General features: G+C 39.9%; 1 protein-coding gene and 1 long non-coding RNA gene across 2 annotated transcripts; one reads left to right on the plus strand and one right to left on the minus strand.

The window, feature by feature from the left end:
* Positions 1 to 1,643: 1,643 nt before the first annotated feature.
* Positions 1,644 to 22,275, minus strand: DNAJC18 (DnaJ heat shock protein family (Hsp40) member C18). Its single transcript, XM_039836257.1, has 8 exons — positions 22,118 to 22,275; positions 20,289 to 20,475; positions 13,706 to 13,851; positions 11,211 to 11,396; positions 10,342 to 10,451; positions 9,254 to 9,363; positions 7,200 to 7,372; positions 1,644 to 2,371 (listed from the first exon to the last, which is right to left on the minus strand). The coding sequence occupies exons 1-8, from the start codon at positions 22,155 to 22,157 to the stop codon at positions 2,247 to 2,249; spliced, it is 1,077 nt and encodes a 358-aa protein (XP_039692191.1). The 5' UTR covers positions 22,158 to 22,275; the 3' UTR covers positions 1,644 to 2,246.
* LOC120581385 (uncharacterized) lies at positions 7,273 to 15,362 on the plus strand. Its single transcript, XR_005647257.1, has 3 exons — positions 7,273 to 7,397; positions 13,286 to 13,537; positions 15,325 to 15,362. It is a non-coding gene; the product is annotated as an uncharacterized LOC120581385 (long non-coding RNA).
* Positions 22,276 to 23,538: the final 1,263 nt, after the last annotated feature.

The raw sequence follows: 23,538 nt of genomic DNA on the forward strand, positions 1-23,538 counted from the left end.
CCATCTAAAATATGACCCAGGAAATTATAGTTTAACAATATTCTGGACCACACCAAATAGATTAAACTACCTTTCAACCAAATGCAAATACCATCCCCTTGAGGAAAACCAGATGTGAGTGTTGTAGTCTATTAGGTAATAGATAAAACAGGATCATCAATGCTATAAAAACAGACAATACACCTGACATTTATGGGAGTTACAGTATTGCTTCTATTTAGTATCATCACAGATTAATTCACGTCTGTCATGAAATCCATAAAATGTGTGACTACACTATTCATGGGCATCTAGAGCAGGGTCTTTTAACTTGTCAAGCCGGTTTAATTATGGCCCATTTTCTAGCAGGGATTGGGGAGAGGAGGGCTTTGATTTTTGTGTACATAGGAAGACTTTCCATAAGCCTATTTGGCTCACAGGCAAATTTTACCTCATAAGTCCCCTCAGCCACTCAGACGAGATCAAGGAAGCCCCCTAAACCCAGGAGGATGAACATAGTTGAACAGCAAAATCTGGCTGTTTTTGGAGCTGCTCCTCCTCCCCACAGCTGAGCAGTTGTCCCCCAGCAGCCACCAAAGCCCCATTCTTTACCTCTAGATGCATCTCCTGATCTTGTGGAACACATGCTGAACCATGGTAGACACCTGTACCTGAACCATGGCTATGCATCTGAAAGGAGAAATTCTACTTTGGAAAGTTTTCATGTAGATTCTCCTTCCAACAGGAACTTTCCTTCCATCCTGAAGAAAACATGAGTGTAGATTACTGTCACCTACTGAACCTTCCAGGTTCAGATTCATGATAATCTGGTAGCTTGCCTCTGCAGGAAGGCCAAGAACCACATGGCCTGGGAAACAACTTGCTAGTGAGGGACCTTTTGTTTGTATATAGAATTGATGTAGGGATGTTCTTGCCACAGAAAGGATATAGGGTCACAGGGTTGAGAGGAACAGCAGCATCCTTGGGAAAGATTCTGTTTTACCAATCTGGCTAGAATAATTTGAGAAATGGGGATGATCTCACACTTTCTACTTGATAATCAGCCTACCACCTAGCTCTGCCACTATCCATTGTATGACCAAGGTCAACCATTCATCCTCTCTAGGCCAATGTTCTCATTCATAAAAACAGGGATAAGATGTCTACTTCATAGAGTTGTGAGGAAGATAAAGTAAGAAAATACATGTGAGAGCCCCTGCTTCATGCTAGGTACTCAATAAATGTTGACTATATGAAAAAGGATCTCATATCACAAACTACAGGGTACTGGGTTAGACAAAGTGACTGCTGGGGCCAACACCAGACCCCCCAACACCACAGCCACAGCAAGAGTGTCTTTCCCCCTTATCTCTAAGCTTGAGCAAACAGCCTGTTTGGCTGGTGGTACCTCCTCTCAGGTCTGACCACTGTACCTCTGTGGGGTGTAGGGACTTGGCTCATTCATGAGGCTGCAAGGGGAAATGACAACAAGAACATTCTCTGGGTTCTATGATAGACTGGTAAACTTGCACTGAGCCTAAGAGTTGCATTTTACCTTCAACCTTGGTCCCTGCTTTCTGCTTCTAAATTGTCTGTTGTACTGCTTCACTCAATATCTTTTAATTTCTGGACCCTCTGCAAAAGAGAAGGTTAAAGAAGTAAAAGAAACTCAAATCAGGCAGTTTATTAATGCTAATAACTCTGAATAGAGAGATGAGGCAAATAGGAAACTACTGACTACAATAGTTTACATTTCTCCACATTCCCCTCAGAAAATGGAAATATGAGCAGGAGCATGTTCCAAAGGCCAAATCCTGGGGGAGATGATGACTCTTAGGAAGGAAGAGGTGCGATTCTTGGTGCACACTGTAAGCAATAAATATTAAGCTGCTTTGGCTATGCCTAGGAATGACTGGATACTGAGACTTAAGTGAAGAAGGGAAGAAAGAAGAATGCATGGATTTGCTCTGTGATGCCCTGAATTACATTCCTAGAGGCAGGGCAGGTGTGGAGCTGGGGGGTTGAATCCAGCACTTTGCCTTTAATTCAACTTAGATGGACTGTTCCCAGCCCCTGGAGCTAATCCCCAGGAAGGATTCTGCGATGACATGTCTGGCTTCATGCTCAAGCGCCTTCAACTTTGCCCACCAAACAAAGTTAGCAAATTATAAAATGTCCATTTCCTAATTTTGTATTATAAAATGGAATTAGGAACATAAATAGTAACAAGTAGCAAAACCCCAACCCTGTGTAGGACCACCATCCTCTCAGCCACCTCTGCGTAGGCCAATAAGTTTGGAAAGTTTTTCACAGTTTTCAAGTTTCAGTGACTCTGCTTTCTGTTTCAATCGTTCATCTCTGTATAATCCTGCCAAATTTGTCAACTCCGACTCTGAAAGATAAAAGAGGTAACCAATTCATCAAGAGAATTGAGCTCCTTTGCTTCATTTCAATATTTCTGGAATCAAAGCTTCTTTTACTTTATTTAATGCTTTCTCTTTCAATTAAATATAAGAAACACTCATTTAGTCAAGAGAAATGTATCAGACAGCTATCTACACCAGGTGCTAAGGGATTAAAAGACACCTGTAGTCCTGGAGTCCTGCAATATCTGTGCTATATCGTAAAAGCACCAGACTTAGTTCTTATCAATAGAACATTTGGCACCAGACTTAGGAAGCCTGCACGTGTGCAGTAAGAGGAGACTGTTTCACGGTCTTCCTACAAATGGTATTCAGATGGCAGTTGGGAGAGAACAGTGTCCAATCGCCTGCTCCTGTCATCTGAAACAAAGACAGCTGCTGCATTCTTTCCCCTGCGTTGCTAGATCATAACTCATACACGCTGACACATAGCCTACTTCCGGTGGGTATGCCTTCTATGGCAGGCCAGGTTGTCGGTGGCTTTCTTCATTCCCTAACTCAAAGGCCAAAGGCAGCTGGGCTCTTTTTAAAGTGAAGTCATCTGGATCAGGTGACCTTTGTCTCCTTGACTAAATGAATTTCATTTTCATGATGGAGAAGGTCATTCTATTTTTAACCAGAATATAATCTCTGCTGTCTTTCCTGACTCAGTGATGACTGTCTGCTTCTATTTTTTATTATTTTGTAAAGTTTCAGAGATAGTCTTAGGAGGGAAGGCCTGAAAAACACCTTCAGAGATGTGTTGTGTATTAACACGATAGCATGCTTGGATGTGCCGTGTGGATTCTGAAAGCTTCCGAGAACAGGCAGCAACTCAATGTTTAAAGGACCATACTTGTGAAAATGCTATTTTAATCATTTGGAAATATGTCTATCCATTCTTAATCATCTTGCAGACAGATTTTGTTTTTCTTGGTGGAATGAGGAGCACCTGTCTGATTAATCAGCGAACTGCCTGGAAACAGGAATTAATACTTAGACAAGAGGAACAATGGGCATTGGTTTCTGAATAAGTTTCTATCAACACAAAACACTGGCTGGCATTTCTGCTCACAATGATTCTATTTACACCAACTAAGGCCCCAAGTGCAGATTAAGCGCAGGACTCCAGGGTGTGGGGTGGGTATGCATGAAAACCCTCCCTCTACAATGGGGGCTCAGAGTCTGGTCCCCAGCAGTTGCTTGGCATGCAGCAGGTCTCCTAGGCTCCAGAACAACGTGCTGTCTTCCCTTGGCACGGGTGCCCACAGTGCCTGCAAGCCAGAGCTTGCCTTGGCACCGTCGTCCTTGCGGGTGATGGGGCTTCATGGAGGATCATGTGCCGCACCCAAATGAAAGCACTCTGCTCCTGCATTCTGCCCAGAGTATTGCACTAACTCCATGTCTCTAGCTCCTCTGGCATGTGGGGAAGTTGTCTGGGAGACCTCTATAAAATCAGTCTATCCCTTTGGTCCTCTAGAATCACACTGAAACAGATTCTGTGGCTTTGCTTTTCCTTGAAATGATTTCCTTAGGTTTTCTTTTCTTCCTTCTCATTCTTTTATTTTTTTGATTTCCTTAAGTTTTCTGCATACCAAGCTTAACTAAATGCCTCATTGCCTGAAATCGCATTCCAGAGAACATTAAAGCTAGTAATTCTTACTGTTTTCTACACTGAAGAACACTGTAACAAGCTAATAAAAGATAACTGCACATATATGAACGATTTTCTCAAAACATCACATTGCTTTTCATAAAGTTCACGAAACCAGGTTTCAATGCTCGAGATTGAGACTCCTGCTCCAAAGCAATGACCTTGCACAAGGTCAGTGTTTCAAGGAACCATGTCCCACACCCCCACTAACATGCTTAGAGAAACTACTCTCTCAACTGCCAGTGAATCCTTTTGCCCTTCAATGAAGCAAAGGTCAACTTAATGAAAATATTAGTTTTGACAAGTTCTGTTAATATTCAATAACTTCTAAGAGAAAAAAAATCCTTGGGAGGGGCAGGATCAAGAGAACATCTTTTCTTCTCTGCAAAATATTTCCCTTACCTTGAATTCCAGTGTAATGGATGGACAGAGCACTGAGCCTTCACGGTAAATTGACTCAGGCAAACTGCCAAGAGAAGCAAGTCCCGGAGCCTCTCCCAAGAACACTCTGAACAAAAGCCCAGATCGGAGTCTTGACATTTGTAAGACCCTAAAAATCCCAGCTGTCCTTATGATCCAGCCCCATGAGACAGTGTGCATCCAGTCCAGCAAGGCCTAGACTCTACCAGGAACCGGGCACTTACTCTGTGCCAGACACCAGACTAAGTGTTATACTCATATCATCTTCTATAATCCATACGGCCTCTCTAGGAAGTTCATTTATCCCCACTTCAGAGCCTAAGCTTCTACCCACTTTGCTACCCTGCTCCAGGCCATGGAAAGAAGTGCCCCTTTGCCAGGCAGGGTGAGATCTCAGCTCAGTTCAGCCAGGCCAGGAGGCAGTTCCTGCCTATTACTTTTGTCCATCCCAGCCCAGTGGCATGGCCATATTCCCTGGCACAGGGTTTATTATTTAGATGCAGCTGTGAATGAAAACAGGGCAATTAGTGTTCAGAGTAAGGGATTACTCATAGAAATTCACTCGGATTAAGTATTCTAAGGAGCAGAGAAAAGAAATGAACAAAAGATTTTAAAAGACAATGGCTATCTTTGCTAAAAACAGTTTCCATTCGGTATTTTGCCAAGAGTGAACTTTGTTCTCAAGTGGGTTTATTTTTACAACCTCAAAGTGCTAAATTTAACCTTGTTGGCTGTACTTGCTGCTGGATCCGGTGGGCAGATGCTGCTTGTTCTCAAATGGCACTTGGGTTGTGTGGAGGCTCCGGACAGCCACCATCCTTAAATGGCAGAGATAGATTTTTGAAGGGTGTGTGCTGATAAACCCCCATTTGGAACTTGTGAGTACACACATCATGTTTATTCATTGGATTTTTATTTATACCTAGAGAGTGCCCAAACTTTGAAACTAGGCCTCATGGGGGTGGGGACAAAAGCCTAGAAGCCACCTTAGTTGCAATCCTTACCATAAGCTCTTTGCATAGTTCCATCTGAGGTTTGTGTGTGTGGCTGGGTGTGTGTCTGAAGACTGTGAAATGCAGATTTTCATCCAGTTCTTATAGAAAGCAACAAATTCAAACCCCTCCCAGGGCCCAAAACAATGAAGGACTTTTAGGACACACACTGTGGCCTTTACCTGATTTGAGTCCATGAGTATACCGCCTTTTAGTCTAAGGTCTTTATCTTGCTCCTAATTCTTCCCCAATTTTTGAAAACTTGTAAAACCAGTTTAACATGAGGTAGGGTACTTCCTGACCCCTCAGATTTTTCAGTAAAATAGCAACTTCCTCCTTCTGCTTAATTCCCCTTTTATTCCAGAATCATTGCCCACCATGTTCCCAATGCACCTGAGAGTTCAGCTTTGCCCTATAGCAGTAGAGGACAGACAAGGTCCCTAAGGGCCAGGGTTAGGACACTAACCCTGCTCTGAGATTGATTGCTAATCCTCAACATTCTCACTGTTTTTCAGTCCTAAGAATCCTCTCTTCAAAAGACATTTGTTGAACACATGTTCTGAAGCAAGGACTGTGCCAGGTGCCTGGGACACAAACTAAGACATGGTTCTCGTCCTCAGATAGTCCACAGTCCAGCACCAAGACAGATGTGTACCCAGAGAACACTAACATGGTGAGAACAGTACTGTGTTAGCAGGGTAAACAAAACACTTTGCGAATACAGAGGAAAGAGAGATTAACTTGGGGGTGGGGGTGGGATATGTGATGGGCCAGCAAGGGCTTAGCAGCACTGACTGAAGACCTAATTTTATCAGACATTTTTAGGTGTTTAATAATAGCCAGAAATAAGCTTTTAAAAAATGAGTTAGGGTTTGCTTTTTAAAAATTAACAAAAGCCAAGTTTTATAAGATACAGTTACTAACAGTGTGTGTGTACATGAGTGTGTATGTGGAATTCAAGTGGGGTGAAAGGTGACTATGTTGGCTGAGAGACAGGGCTGCCCTGGCTACCAGCACTCCCCATTAACACCCGCTGGAATTGTAAGCCAAGTGGCAGACACTGTTACCTCCACTGTCTCCAGAGGGAGAAACAGAGCGGAAGGCCTGCTCACACCCACCTGTACTGAAGGGGCAGACCTAGGGAAGGTCAGTTTTGTTCTGTGGCCACAACCTTGTGGCCGCAAGGGATGGGGCATGGGACTCGATCCTAACAACCTACAACCTTTAGTCTGGCTCAAAAAGTTGGGATGAATCAATCAGATTTCCTTCTAGGGAAATGTGAAATTAGGAAATTGGACCAAACCAGTGGGCAATGAGAACTTACAGAGGAAGCTTGTTATGTAGAAATTGGCCAATGACTGATGAGGTTGGGGAATTTAGAAGAGCAACTGGGAAGGCAGCAACCAAAATAAACTATGGCAAAACAAGGTTATGACGGAAGAGAGCTTGAAGGAGCAAAGGAAAGCAGTTGGCAAAGAGAGGAGAGTAGGGTGGATGGGCAGCGAGAGGTAGAGACTCAGAGACAGACAGGTAGGCAACTATTGCTGCCTGCCTAAGTTCCTAAGATTTCCAAGTCATGGCCACATGTGTCCCGTCAATAAATCTCACTTCTTTTTTTCGTAGTATTCTCAATGGGCCTCTGTCCTGCCTCTGTTCATATAAACATGTGCAATTCAAACAAGAAAAGATGAGGGATCAGGAAGCTGGGGATGCCTCAGGTTGGAAGCATGGTCACCAGCTAAAGCATCTTACTTTGTTGTTTCTCCTTCCAACAACTTGTCTGTATATAATCAATGTAATCCTTCTCTATCGTCTTCTCCAGGTCACGCAGAGATGCTCCCCTGTAGGCCTTGTCAAAGTTTTTATCCACAAAGTAAGGCACCTGCAAATTCTGGGTTTCTCTGGAAATGGTGTAGCCCAAGGTCCTGAAACAAAAAGAGAGAGGCTCAGGTAAGCTTGTTAAATTTGGCAATATCACTCTTAGCACTGGCCTCAGGAATATCGTGATCACAATCACCTCTTTTCACAGGGCAGATGAAGATATCATTTTCTAATACACCTAACATTTATTATTTCTCTGGCAAAGCAATAAGTATAATGTCATTATTGCTATTCTATGAGCATGTTTATACTGTGGATTCAGCCTCAGCATAGTTACTTTATTCTCTTGAAGGATTCACCTCTCCTAAACTGCTTTCTATGCTAAAAGTAGAATTCTAATGCTTAAAAAAAACAACTTGTATATTGTGTAGGACTTAACACGATACCTGACGTGGAGTAGGCTATTGGTAAATGCTGGTTGAATGAACTGATTGTTACAGTAATCTATTTGCAAGTAACCAGATGGTTTACACCAGCCTAGCATCAATCTTTAGGACACATAAAAAGTACTTCGCATATAGCTACTAAGTGAAAACTGCAAAAAACTCAGACAAAGATTTCAGTGATGCTTCTGGGCTAACTCTCTGTGGGTCTAAGATATCCAATGGTATCTGGTACTCAGAAACATTGACAAGTCTGGGTTACTAAATTCTAACCATATGGAAATATAGAAGGGAGCTCAAATTAAGTTAAAACAATGTGACAGCAATGTACAAAATGAAAGCTGACTTATTCTAACTGAACAAATTCTATCTCAAATGAGTTACACTTGACCTCTTCCCAGCATTTTCCTTTGATCTCTCTACTTAAGGATCTTGCCGCACATCTAAGAGCTCAGGCCATGACTGCTCTCACCATCCTCTGGGAATTTGTTAGCAGGTTCCTGAATGCCCCACTGGCCTGACAAGAAAGGAGGTTGCAGTAGCAGATGGAGATACTTGGAGAGTCAGGAAATAGAGAGAATCAAGCCAGTGTGAACTGTTAGCAATAACCTCTCTCTGAGTCTCAGACTTCCGTTTGTAAAATGAAGATATTGACCTAGAATGATAGTCTTCAGACAACAGTGATCAACAATGAAGACTCTCCCTATTATGCATTGCCCCACAGACCCCACATTTTATAAGGTTTTTATTGACTAAACTACAATGAGTAATGACTTGTTTCTCATTATTAATTTAAAAATGTTATTCTTAAACTTTAGTATAGATCAGAATAATCTAGAAGGCTTGTTAAAACTCAGATTGCTGGTTCTCATCCTCAGAGTTTCTGATTCAACAGACATAGAGGCCTAAGAGTTTGCATTTCTAACATGTTGCCAGTTGATGCTGATGACGCTGGTCTGGGGACCAAACTTTGAGAACTGAATTAATTGAAATAATTAATTGAAGAAATAAAAAAAATTCCTATCAGAGCTTATAATCTTTATGTAACACAAACATAACAATGAATTTCTGTATTTTCAGGGATGAGGTTCATCCCTGCAAAGAAATGTGATGCTATGGTTTGACTATGTAGCCTTATCACGAGTAAATGTCCTATTCTTGCAATTTATTAAATTGAAAAGAATCACTGGATCTCAGTTACTACGTTCCCAGATGCACAGGAGTCCAGCAATCCTATCACAAGCTCAATAAGGTCCTTTCTAACTCTAGCATGGTGTAATAAGGATTTAATTTGAACAGAAACCAGTTGCTGCTCTGCAACTGACCAGATGATGTCGCTGAGAACAAAACAATCCATGTTCTGAGCACAGAGGAAACTGCCCTCGGTATTTTTGAGTCTCTGTATTATTACTATCCAGCTGTTCCTTTAAACACAAAAATCAGTTTTTCTACAACAAAAGGTGAAACGAAATGTTAATCATGTTCAGACAAAACCTTTAAGTCTTTCAGATCGTTGTTTAGATTTATAAATATCTGACTTACGATTTGTAGAATAGACTGTATGGAGGATTAGCAGCTAGCAGTTGAGTAATGACAGATATAATTACAATCACGAGAACTGGAAGTAACTGAATAAATGCAGAATATGTAGTCTGAAAAAGAAAAAATATTTGGTATAAGTTTTCTTCATCAATATAAAGCTTATAGAAAATAAGATTGTTTTCCCAAAGAAACTACAGATTATCAATACATTGCACGAAGCCCAAGCCTCTTCTAGGAAGGCTATACTTTCCACTGAGAAATATCAAACAACTCTGTTGTCTCTGCTGAGAAAGCTGAAGGAGACCCACCCACAACCTGGATTGATACCTAATAATTCTCCTGCAGCCTCCTTTTCTAAGACCAATGAAGGACACCTTTGGGTGAATCTGCCCAGACTGTGACTCTCATGGGACCACATTAGCATTATGCTATGTTGTTACTTTGGCCAGTGAAGAGACTGGGGACCTCAAACCCTAGCAGGGATAATCACATTGTTCTTTACTAGGAATTTGGGATTGAGGTTTATCCCTGTTCATGGCTAGGCAGTCACTTGAAGAAAGAACACATACCCTTCGGCACTATGGACTGGCTATTTTTAAGGGGAAGTAAAATAAGCCAGGCTGCAGAGAGGTGAGAAAACTGGACAATCTGGCCCCAGCCTGCCACAGAGAGCACAGCTGTGTGCGTGCCTGACAGCACCCCAGTTCCTGATTCCCATCTGTCATGAGGTTCAGCTGCACTTCCTGCCCTTGAGCTTCATGAGAACTCCCCATCCCTTACCTTCACTCCTTTTAGTTCTAAATATTTGAAGGGGGTTCCTATTTGATGTAGTCAAGAAAACCTTGATGAAGACAGCCCCACAGGGGAACTGAGTTCCTGAGATAACCACCAAAGAGTGGGTGGGGAAGGGGGTACCATTCTGGCCTATTTAGGCCTGTTATCCAGCTCTTCTTACCATTGCCTCTGCTTTCCTAAAGCACATTTAGTGACATATCTCCGGTTGAACTTCTAAAACCTGACCATACACCATAAAGGCCAGCTCAGTACAAGTGTTTGTGAGCAGCAGTTCTCCTGTACTGCCTCGGTACCTGAGGTTTATCTTCTTCCTCTTCCTTCTGTGTCTGCATCCTCTCATGTCGGTGCCGCCGGTGGTAATAGTGGGTATCATCAGTCACATTCGAAAACATATGAATATTTCCTGGAAAAGAAAGAAAGACCCTTAGTATAGGATATGGCAAACATTCCTTCCTTGTCTATTCCAAGGTCATTCTCTGAGGGGAGAATATTGTCCCATTTTACCCAGAGGAAAAATAAAACAGTAGGTAAGCCAAGTGAACCAGCTAGAAATGGAATGTGCTTAGCTCTCTTACTTTTATTTAAAATAGTCCTTTGTAACCAGTGAGTGAGAGAATCCCAAAAGGCTAGTAAAGAAAGAGCATTCGGGAGCCATGAGTCTTGCCTAACATGCTCATGTTTGCTTCCTTGCCCAATAACAGATTATGTCACTAGTATCCTTAATAGCAACCCATAAAATTCAACTTACTTCCTGGGCATCTAATTATCCCAACTTCCAACTCTCTGGGGGTTCTTTTCAAACTTATCTCTGTATATATAGTTGCTATTTTGCAATAATGACAATAGGCATCTTTCTACTTATTATTAAGCATTTAAAAATAACATTCTCACAGTAGCCCTGTGAGGTAGGTATTATAAGCCTATATTTCAGGGGAGTAAACAGGGTAAGACAGACTAAGTAATTGGGTCAAAATCATGAACAGTTGGAGGCTGGAGACTTGCCTCAAATCCCAGTTCACCTGGTTCCAAATTCTTGCTGTTTCCACCATACCATGTCTCTTTATTTAGATCTTCAAACAGGAGCTTGCTGATACATACATACATACATATATACATATGCGTGTGTGTGTGTGTATTTAAATGATAATATTGGAATACTAACCTGTAGGAAAATGTCCTCCAAAGAAGACATTGAATAGCTCTTCTGGAGTGATGTCAGCTTCAAAGTCCTTGTAATAATTATAAGGTCTGGCTCGAGGGGCAGTGAAAGTCACCTGTTCATCTCCATATTCATCATAGCGGAGTCTCTTGTCAGGATTGCTCAGGACTGCAAAGGCATTTCCTATCGCTGCAACCGAAACCAAAAAGCAATTGAAATCAAAAAGCAACTGAGTACACAATCTTTGCTGCAGCTCATGGTGATCACATTAGCAGCAATGAAGAGCCCAGACTTGATTGATTCTAGATAACTTCACAGGAGCCCAAGGGAGGTGCTTGGGGCTAGAAAGTTCACCAAAGTGCTTGCTTTTGAGATGTTCCATAATCTAGTTTGTAAAACCAGAAACAACACTGGACTCAAGATGAACTAAGAACTATTATTCTTATTCATTAAAAATATGTCCTTATTTCACTTGAGAGCAATAGTTTATGGTTAGAAATGGTTCATACATAAATAGTGGTATTCTAACTTGAAATCTAGAAACAATCACCCAAATAAAATAATCAGCAAAATTATTGCTTAAGTAAAAGCAAAGTCCTCATCACAATCTTATTTCAGCTTCCTTTAGAAAATGGTCTTTAGAAATTAAGAAATGTATCTCCATTGTCTCAATGAAAGATCAAAGACTTGAATAGATTACATATGCTTACTATCATCTCCCCTCCCTATTTGTCCAATTTCAATTAAATATATAATCTATACCTGCAATCAAAGAAATCTCAAAAAAAAAAAAGAAGTTTTAAGACATTCCTACCCACTAACTCTGATTCAGCCAACACTCTCAAAAACACAGTCAGAAAGAGTATTTCTTTATGATTCTTCTATCTAGGGAATTGTATTAAATGTTTATAGCAATAAAACAGCTAAGCAGAAAAAAAAACTGAAGAAAGTTGCTTAAATGTTCACATCCGTTGGAATCTGGCAGATTTATCAAAAAAAAAAATGGCATTAGTCTGTGAGATAGCTTACAGGAAGGTATAAAGAAAATGTGGGTTATCTGGTTCCTTGTAGAAAAACTATGGGGAAAATTAGATTCACAATGGCACGTCAACAAAGGTAGACTGTCCTCTGAGATACATGTTGACTTTTTAAAAAATTTCTCAGATCTATTATTTTTTACTTTTTATTTTGAAAAATTTCAGATCTATAGACAAACTGAAAAAATGGTACAAGAAACACATACATAACCTTTGCCTTGATTCATCAGTTGTTAACATTTTGCCACATTGCTTCCCTCAACTCTCTATGCATACATCTAGACATATATATAACATGTATACATTTCTTTTGCTGAACCATTTGAAACTTGGCCGCAGATATGACGCTTCACCCCTAAATATTTCAGCATACATCTTCTAAAAAGACATTCTTCTACATGATCACAATACCATTATTACAGCTAAAAAAATTAACATCAGTTCATTATCACCTAGTGAATCCATGCTATGTTCATGTATTGCATTTGGTTTTATGTCTTTTTAGTTTCTTTTTATCTAGAACGGTCTCCCCTCCCCATCTTTTTTGCTTTTCATTATATGGACTGTTTTGAAGAGTGGGTCACTGTTCTTTGTAGAATATCCTATATTTCGATTGTTTCCTTGTTATTAAATTAAGGTCAAATATTTTGGCAAGAATACCACATAGGTTCTGTACCACATAATGTTAGGTTATTCCAGTATTTGGGGATGATAAGTTGGATCATTTGATCAAAGTGGTGACAGCTAGATGTCTCCACTATAAAGGAAAATTTCCCCTTTGTAATCAATAAGTATTCTGTAGGGTGATACTTTGACATCATATGAATATCCTATTCAACAACAACCTATCACCCAATGCTTTAGAATTCATTGATAATCTTTGCCTGAATCATCAACTTCACTGAGGAAGAAGCTCTTAGGGTAAGATTTTTATTTGTGTGTTGGGTCCAAAATATTTTTTAAAAATATCTTTCTAAAGTATCATGGAAATTCATAGAAAAAAGTTTGATCTATAACTGTATTTATGCTTTTTATACACAGATTTTTCATATGAACATGTCAATCACAGAGGTTTCATGAACAGAGTTCCACAGTCAAAGAAGTCTGGAGATGCGTCTAGGCCATACTTGCAAGTAGCCACCAGCCTGTAAGTCCCACAAGAGGAATCATGTCTGTTTTACCCATTGTGGCACCTGGCATATAGATCTTCAATAAACATTTGTTGAATCAAAAGATGAATGGTTTCAAAAGTGTTACAGAGAAACCAAATATTTTTTTCCAAAAGAAATTAAGGTGAGTGAATGAAGACAGGAGGGAGCTATGCTGTAATCACTAAGAGGTATGGCAGGGGAAAAAACCCTGCTTGTGGCCTTATAAAAGAACCACAGGGGAGGCCGAAAACCACTTTTGTGGCCAAACATCACAAGGAGGGTAGAATTAAGTATTAGTTCAAGAAAAGACCTTTGAAAGCGTCTGTTGCTCCAGGTGCACAGTTCTTGTCAGGGTGAAATTTCAGGGCAAGTTTTCGGTAAGCTTTCTTAAGCTCTTCATCACTGGCATTTCGAGAAACTCCCAGAATTTCATAGTAATTTCTGCATTTCTTGATCCTAAAAACACATATCAGAAACATGTATATCTACAAAGGCCCCTTTTGTACAATTAGCTGCAAATAGTACATCAATCCTTCCTCCAATCTCTGAGCCCCAAAACAAACCTAAAAGAAAATTGGTGAACTCGTTAAAGAAATATTCAAAGTCATTAACAATGTCCTCCTCCCACCAAGAGCTTAATGCCTTTCAAAGTATTTTTACATCTAATATTTTATTCTTTCTACATCTTTGCAAGTGAGTAGACCAAGTATGCTAATCCTTACCATCAAGGTGCAAGCTAAGGTCCTGAGAGCAGAACCACAGGACTGCAAAGCTAGAAGAAACACCTAACCACCCTATTTTTTTACTCTCTCCCTTTTTAACTTATAGCTATCTTTTTAAACTTTGTTTTTAAAAGTTAATATGTACACATAGAAGGAGATCCGTATATATTATTTAAAATATCCAACAGTACTAAACCATATAGTGAAAAATCTTCCTGCTTCCGCATTCCCTGTCCCTTAGTCTCCCACCCTGTGGACAACCAACCACTGTTAGTTTTCTGTGAATCCTATGTATAGAGTGAGTATATGTATAGAGATCTTTCTAATTTTTTCTTACCTAAATGGCAGCTTTTAGGTAATTATAATCACCTTTCTAAATCTTGCTTTAAAAAAAAAACAAAACTATTTATCTTAGAGATTGAGCCGTAACATATAATGTATAGGACAATAGTTGAGACTAGAGTGGCAGTTCTGAACTTTTTGATCTCAGAATTTTTTTCTACTCTTAATTATTGAAGACACCAAAAGAACTTTTGTTCATGTAAGTTATATCTATCAGTAATTACCATACTAAAAGTGAAAACAAAAAATATTAAAGCAAAATGTTGATTTAATTATGTATCAGGTAGCCTCTCAAAAATGCCACTGTACAGTTTTGAGAGGATGAGTGAAAAAGGCAAATAATGTGTTTTTATTATTCTGAAAATAGTTTTAAACTTGCAGACCCCTCAGGAGGATCTTGGGGTTCCCAAACCACACTTTGAGAACTGCCAGACTACAGCATAAACTCTGGAGTCAAAATGCCTTAGTTGGGATCTGATCTTGCTATGTACTTAACCTCTACGTTTTAGTGCTGTTTTCTGAAATATGCTAATAAGATAACTATATTTCACAGAGCTCTTGTTATGATTAAAAGAAATATTCATCATAGAGAGCCCAAAAATAAATCCACGCTTACACACTCACTTAATATATGACAAAGGAGGTAAGAATATACAATGGAGTAAAGACAGTCTCTTCAAAAAATGGTTGGGAAAATTGGACAGATACATGCAAAAAAAAAGAAGCTGGACCATCTTTTTACACCGTATACAGGAATAGACTCAAAATGGATTAAAGACTTAAATGTAAGACCCGAAACTATAAAACTTTTAGAAGACGACATAGACAGTTAACTCTGATATTACTAACAGGAATTTCTTTTCAGATATATTTCCTCGGGCAAGGGAAACAAAAGAAAAAATAAACAAATGGGACTACATCAAACTAAAAAGGTTTTGTACAGCATAGGAAACCATCAACAAAACAAAAAGACAACTGACTGATTGGGAGAAGATATTCGCTAATGAAACATCTGATAAGGAGTTAATATCCAAAATTTATATAGAACTTATACAACTCAACAACAACAAAAACAAACAATCCAATTAAAAAATGGGCAGAAGACCTGAACAGATACTTCTCCAAAGAGGAAATACAGATGGCTAACATGAAAAGATGCTCAAAGTCGCTAATCATCAGAGAAATGCAAATTAAAACCACAATAAGATATCACCTCACACCTGTCAGAATGGCTGTCATCAATAAATCAAAAAACAGCAAGTGTTGGCAAGGATGCGGAGAAAAAGGAACCCTCACACATTGTTGGTGGGATTGCAAATTGGTACAGTCACTATGGAAAACAATATGGAGGTTTCTCAAAAAATTAAAAATGGATATAACTTTTGACCTAGCAATTGCACTTCTGGGTTTTTATCCAAAGAAAATCAAAACAATAATTTGTAAAGATCTATGCACTCCAATATTCATGGCAGCACAATTTACAATAGCCAAGATATGGAAGCAACCTAAATGTCCATCGACAGACGATTGAATAAAAAAAATTATGGTTCATATGGTTCATGGAATATTACTCAGCCATTAAAAAAAATGAAATCCTCCCATTTGCAATGACATGGATGGACCTAGAGGTTATTATGCTGAATGAAATAAGTCAGACAGAGAAAGAGAAATACAATATAATTTCACTTATATGCAGAATCTAAAGAACAAAAAGAACGAACTAATCAAAACCAGATTCACAAATACAGTGGACAATTTGGTGACGGCCACTGGGGAGGGGGGTTGCGGGGTTGGGAGAATGAGGTGAAGGATTAAAGAAGTACAAATTAGTAGTTATAGTTGAGCACAAAGATGGGGAGCATGGCACAGGGAATGCAGTTAGCATTAATATGATGGCTAAGTGGAGGGCCAGGGGAGGGAGGGAGCAATTGAAGGAATCATTTTATGAACAATATAGATGTCTAACCAATGTGTTGTATACTTGAAACTAATTTAAATAAAAAAATTTATTTTTAAAAAATTTTTTAAAAAGTATTAAAGTGCTTGATAGCATCTGACCCTACATAAATATTGGCAATTATTATACATCTACCTTATTCTTTTAAAAAGCTGCACATTATTGTATCTTATACACATCCCCTACTGATGGGCATTGAGAATGTCTCCAGTTTTGTTACTACACTATTCAGTTAGGCAGGCAGAGGCCCAGAGCTCTGTCAAAAAGTTCATAGTAAGTCAGTGACACAGGCTGGACTCTAATGCAGGGTCTAGAATGTTGGCTAGGGCCCTTCCCCAAGAGCTGCCCTTGGGGCTCCTTCGCATCCCCGGCCCAGTGTCCAATCCCTGCTTCCACAGTAGATAACTCCTTTTCCTCTCTTTCTTTTATAAATTTGTTTAATAACAGCTTTATTGAACTATAACTCACATATCACCAAATTCACTCTTTTAAAATGTACAATTCAGTGGTTTTTTTAGTACATTCACAGAGTTGTGCACCCATCACCACTATCTAATTCCAGAACATTTTCATCACCCCCAAAAGAAACCCCATACTCATTAGCAGTCATTTCTCGTTCCCCCACTTCCCAGTCCCCACCGCTTCCCGGTCCCTGGCAACCACTAGTCTACTTTCTGTCTCTACAAATTTGTCTATTCTGGACTTTTCATATGAAAGGAATTATACACTTTTGTGTCTGGCTTCTTTTACTTAATGTTCAAGCATAATGTTCAAGGTTCACTCATACTGTACTTCCTTCCTTTTTATTACTGAAAAATATTCATAGTACAAATATTCCCCATTTTGTTATCCATTCATCAGTTAATGAACATCTGGGTTGTTTCTATCTTTGGGCTTTTATGAATAATGCTATATGAACATTCATGTACAAGTTTTTGTGGCAGTGTATGTTTTTATTTCTCTTATTATACACCTAGGAGTGGATTGCTAAGTCATATGCTATGTTTAACCTTCTGAGGAACTGCCATACTATTTTCCAAACTGTCCGCACCTTTTTACATCCCCACAAGCAATATACAAGGGTTCCAATTTCTCCATGTCCTCATCAATACTTGTTACTGTCCAGCTTCTGATTATAGCCATCTTAGAGGGAGGGCGTGAAATGGTATGGTATCTCATCGTGGTTTTGATTTGCATTTCTCTAATGACTAATGATATTGAGCAAGTTTTCATGTGCTTATACACCATTTGCGTATCTTCTTTGAAGGAATGCCCATTCAGATCCTTTGCCCATTTTTCAATTAAGTTATTTGTCTTTTTACTGTTCGGTTCTAAGTACTTTACATATTCTAGATACAAATCCATTATCAGATATAAAATTTAAAAATATTTTCTTCTGTACTGTCAGTTGATTTTTCACTTTTTTGATGGTCTCTTTCAAAGTAAAAAGTTTTAAATTTTGATGAAGTGGAATATACCTATTTTTTTCTTTTGTTGCTTGTGCTTCGGGTATCTTATCGAGAAATCATTGCCTAATCCAATGTCACAAAGACTTACATTTGTTTTCTTCTAAGAGTTTGAGTTTTAGCTCTTTAGCTTTTAGAATCTTTCTAGATTCTCAATTCTATTCCATTGATCTATATATCTATTCATGTTAGTCCACACTGTCTTCATTACCATAGCTTTGTAGTGAGTTTTAAAATTGGGAATGTGAGCCTTCCAACTTTATTCTTCTTTTTTAAGGCTGTTTTGGCTATTCTGGTCCCTTGCAATTCCACATGAATTTTAGGATCAGCTTGTCAATTTCTGCAAAAAGGGCAGCTGTGAATTTGATTAGGATGTGTTTAAAGTATTGATCAATTTGAGGAAGCCTTCCAATCCATGAACACAGGCTGTCCTCCCCTTTATTAGATTGTCTTTAATTTCTTTTAATGAAGTTTTGTAGTTGTCAATGTACAATCTTACACTTTTCTTGTTAAATTTATTCCTAAGCATTTCCTTCTTTTTTTGATAGTATTATAAATGAAATGTTTTTATTTTTGGATAGTTCATTGCTAGTGTATAGAAACACATGATTTTTGTACATTGATCTTGTATTTTGCAACTTTGATGAACTCATTTATTAGTTCTAATAGTGTGTGTATTCCTTAAGGTTTCCTACACGAGATTATATCGTCTGTGAATAGTTTTACTTCCTCTTTCCAATCTGGATGGCTTCTATTTCTTTCTCTTGCCTCACTGCCCTGGCTTGAACCTCTAGTACAATGTTGAATAGAAGTGCTGGAGTGAACATACTTGTCTTGTTATTGTCCTGTTCCTATCTTGGAAAGCATCCAATTGTTCACCATTAACTATGGTATCAGCTATGAATTTTTTATAGATGGACTTAATCAGGTTGAGGAAGTTCCCTTGCATTACTCCTGTGTTGAGTATTATTATGAAAGAGTGTTGGATTTTGTCAAGTTTCTGTACCTATTACAATGACCATGTGGCTTTTGTCCTTTATCTTATTAATATGATTACACTGACTGATTTTCATTTGTTCAACAACCTTGTATTCCTGAGATAAATCCCACTTGATGAAGGTATATAATCCTTTTTATATGTTTTATATGTTTTTATATATTGCTAGAACTACATCCATAAAGGATCTTGGTCAACAATTGAGTATTCTTGTGATGTCTTTGTCTGGTTTGGTTACAGGGTAATTCTGATCTCATAGAATGAGTTGGAAAGTATTCTCTTCTCTTGTTATTTTTTTGTAATAGTTTATAAATGATAGGTTAATTCTTCTTCAAACATTTAAGAGAATTCACCAGTGAAGCTGCCTGGAATGGCCTTTTCTTTATGGAAAGTTTTGTGATTATTTATTCAATCTCTATTTGTTGTAGGTCTATATGATTTTCTATTTCTTCTTGAATCAGTTTCAGTAGTTTGTATCTGCCTAGGAATTTTTCCATTTCATCTAGGTTATCTAATTTGTTGGCATACAGTTGTTTATAGAATTCTCTTATACCATTTATTTTATTTTATTTTTTTTGTAAGATTGGTGGTAACGTCCCTACTTTCATTCCTTTTTTTTTCTTGGTTAGTCTAAGTTAAGGTTTGTCGATCTGTGGTTTTAAGAAAACCAACTTATGGTTTTATTGACATCCTCGTTTGCTTTTCTATATTCTGTTTTTCCACTGTATATTATTTCTGTAATTCTGCTGCTTGGACTCAGTTTGCTCTTCTTTTTCTAGTTTAAGGTGGAAGATTAGGTTATTGACTTGGAATCTTTTAAAAAATATATAAACATTTACAGCTATAAATTTCCTTCTAAGTATTGCTTTAGCTGCATCTCATATGTTTCACTATGTTGTGTTTTCATTTTCATTCATCTCAAAGTATTTTCTAAATTTCCTTGTGATTTCTTCTGTGACCATCCTTTTTGTTATTTAGGAATATGTTGTTTAATTTTCACATTTGTGAATTTCACAAATTTCCTTCTGTTTTCTATTTCAGAGAACATATACTGTATCATTTTAACATTTTCAAATTTATTGAGGCTTGTTTTATGGCCTACCATATGGTCTATCCTGGAGAATGTTCCATGTATACTTGAGAAGAAAGTGTATTCTACTGTTTTTGGGTGGAATGTTGTACAGATGTCTATTATATACAGTTGATTTTCCTTGCTTCTCTTACAGCAGAAGCAGGGCTGATACCTCAGATGATACTTTAATACTCCACTACCACCTAGTCTTGCCTCTGAGGCCAAGAAGCTATTCATGATCATCGTCATCACCATCATCAATCAATACTTATATAGCATATTGTCCGTGCCAGGCACTCTACATAAAATCACTCAATTAATCCCATCACAGGCTCACCTTTGTACCCCAAGTAGCTGTTCCTCAGTATAAGTGGTGCTCCCCTCACCCTGCCGGGTCTGGTTCCACTCATTCTCAGGCTTCTTTTCCTTTTGCGCCTTCATGCAGTTACAGCAACCACAGGGGTCATGACTTTCAGGAGGTCTGTCTTCTGGGTATTTGTTTCTTCTAATTGCATCAATGTAAGCTGCAAAGCAACAGCCCCTCCATTATGCCTCAGTCTGACCTGCAAATCAACTTTGCTACCTGCCTTAGCTACCTAGGAGGCTGCTTGTATGCATGAGCAGGTGAGTGTAAGGGCCAGACTACGGACGTTATGCTGACTTTGAAGCATCTATATGAAACTGAACAAACATCTTCTTTGAAAAAACAATACAAAAAATATGGAGGCAACCACAAAAAGCTTAAAATGCCAGAAACATGAAGCATAATAGTGTCCCCCAGAAAAGGGGCTCAAGAGGCATCTGCTCAATACCTTGCCTTTAGTGCAGTGCAGGGAAACCTAGATCTCTGTGGTCCATGGTCAGAAGTGACATTGCTCAAAAAATAATATTTTTTGTTGCATTGCCTCCCATCACTAAGATTTAAAGTAGAGGCGAGTTCAGTTCTTTTAAACTAATAGTTATAGAACTAATATGTACAAGACACTTGGTTAGATAGATCAAGGAGTGTATGGATAAGACCTACTGCTGACCACAGAGAGGTTATACTTTAAAGGGAGAAGATTCAATTAATCATAATGCTTGCAAAATGTAAAGAGGGACATAGCAATCCACTCAGAGAAGGTACAGTACTCATGCCCTATCTGGAGGATATGGAAAAGGCTTTAAAAACATCTTTATTTTGCTTAACATCCCTTAGTGACTATCCGCTGCTACTTGTCCAAATTTCTTATTATGGACCCAGCCTGACTCTCTAGCCTCATCTCTTACCACATACTCCTTTATAGTCTATGCTCAAGCCACACCAAACTGCTTTCAGATCAGCAATGCTTTCTTTTCCCTGTGCCTTTGCACATGCTGTTCCTTCGGCCTGCAACATTCTTCCTCTGAGTCAGCCTAACTGCAATGCATCCTTTATGTAATCAAAGGTAACACTTTCTCCATAAGGCATTCTCTGACACCCAGGCTGTGTTGGGTGCATTGTGTGTTTCCCAAACATACGACCTTGCTGTGTTTAGTCCAGCACTTTAGCCTGTGTTGTAACTGGCTGTTTACCTGTCAAACTCCCTCAGTGAATAGAGAGTTCTGTGAGCTCAGGGGCCCCAAGTCTGTCAATCCCTGCTGCAGGATCAGCATAATGCAGGGTACATAATAGGTATTGGATCAATACTCTTTGCGTGACTGTAGGATGGGAAAGGCCGGCCTATCGGTCCTGATGCAAGCTGAAAGGACAAGACCAAACCAAGACAGAAGGTCAGGCGGCCCGGTTTGTCAGCGAAGATAAGGGCCAGGAAAGCAAGCTGCGGGAGACCACACCACCCCGTTGACCCCCAAGCCACCCTGGCGCGGGCGGGGCCTGACTGCCGCGGGGCCCTGGGCGGGGCACCGGCCGGGGCGGGGCTGGGGGCCGGAGGCAACAAGTCTTCACGGGTGACACTGGGCTCTCGGCGTGTTCCTCTGCTTAAGCCAGCTCTCCTGTTTTCTGGATCCCAGCCCCTGGTTCGGTTCCCCACCTCATCTGGATCCCTACTTAGGCTCAGCATCGTCTTATAGGCCTCCATCCTTCACCTCAGGCCCAGCATCTCAGTCCTCCCGGGCCTTCAAGAGCCCCAGCTGTGATCTCTGCCGAACCCCGCTCAGTCCGACCCTCTGCCCAGGACCCAGTACCTTGCGTCCAGCGCTCCCCGCTGCCCAGAGTTGTTGCCATATCTGTTCCTAGTCTGCAGGTCAGCCGAGCCTCTCTTGCGCCTGAGGCTGAAAGAGATGGGGGCAAGAAGCGCTGGGCATGCTGGTCATTGTAGTCCAAGTCTAGGGAGCTGCGGGACATTTGAACTACAACTCCCGGCAGGCTCCGCGCGAGGGGACCCATCAGGGATGCAGGGGAGTAAGGGGCTCGACCCTTGGAAGCGAGCCTTGTGGAGGTGCGTTGTTGCTAGTAAACTGCGGCGCGGTTAGTGGCTCACAGCAGGAAACCGTGGCCGCTTTTCCTAATCTGTAGAGTAGGGAGAGTGGCTTCTCTCCAGCTTAACACTGGAGACATTCAAGAAGGCGCAATAAGATCCTGCCTGGAAAGACTTTGCAAACTATAGTCTAGAGGTTGACAATATGACTCTTTCTCCTCAGGATGTCGTTTTTAAATATATGATAATGCCTGTTAGAGATTCAGAGACAGGTTTTGGAGATGAACCAAACCCTGGGAAAAAGAGCCACGAAAAGTAGAAAAGTGGGGTAGATTTGTGTGTTTAGAGGGCAGTCAGGGTATGCCCCTCCTCCCCCAACTTTTTAGGCGCAGTGTCATTAGAGGGACCGCTATAGGTCGGGGGTAGAGAAAGAAGAAGAGGGCTGGTACATATTGGAGCCGGCATTAGAGCTCCTTCCTATCTTTGCTGTTCCATATCCTTCATCCTGTCCTACTCCAGGGCCCTTCTGAGACTTTTCTCCTCTTTTCCACCCCAGTCATTTTCTTGGCCCATTCCCTTCTTTTCTGAAGGACCAGGACTAAGAGATTAATAAAAAGGAAATGAAGAAATAGTCCTGCTTTCCTCTACTTAGGTTTGCATGGAAACTTTTAGCAAAGAATAAAAGCAATTCTTCATAGGTGGCCGGGTACAGTGTCCTTACTGACTCATTCCTGCAGATGAGTTGGATGGCCAAAGATCAGACATGCAAAAGTGAAAAATGATCGTGTTCATCCCCAAACAAAAAATTACCTAGAATTCATTGAGTTCTTACCCAGGAAGACCAAATCAGTTATGCCAATTATGGTATCAAGCAGTAGCTACTTAGGCAGTTGGAGTGGAGAGGGGAGATATATAGCCATAGACACAAGCTGAAAGGGTACAAGCCTTCAATGGTATGCAGTTCCATCCCTTCCCTGTAGTCATGGCCCTGGGATATATGAGTATCATTGTGCTCACAGAAGGCTGAGTGGTTTTGGAAGACTAGACATACTGCTCTAGAAAATGGAAAGGGAAAGGTGGGGTGTGCCTTGGAGTCCAGGGGCACAGGGCTAAGGTCTGGAGGTACTCAGAAATGTCGTAGTGCTGTAAAGTTAGAGGTATCTGGTTGAGAGTGTGATGTCTAGAGCA

The sequence above is a fragment of the Pteropus medius genome, unplaced genomic scaffold (genome assembly GCF_902729225.1).
Source record: "Pteropus medius unplaced genomic scaffold, Ma_sr-lr_union100, whole genome shotgun sequence".
Classification (NCBI taxonomy): domain Eukaryota; kingdom Metazoa; phylum Chordata; class Mammalia; order Chiroptera; family Pteropodidae; genus Pteropus; species Pteropus medius.

Excerpts from the sequence above, each read along its gene's own strand:
- DNAJC18 (XM_039836257.1), bottom strand. The coding sequence starts at position 22,157 with ATGGCAACAACTCTGGGCAGCGGGGAGCGCTGGACGCAAG. Across the intron at positions 7,373-9,253 it reads TACAGTCTATTCTACAAATC|GACCTTGGGCTACACCATTT; the intron begins GTAAGTCAGATA and ends TTTTTGTTTCAG. Across the intron at positions 2,372-7,199 it reads TTGGAAGGAGAAACAACAAA|AGTCGGAGTTGACAAATTTG; the intron begins GTAAGATGCTTT and ends TTTATCTTTCAG.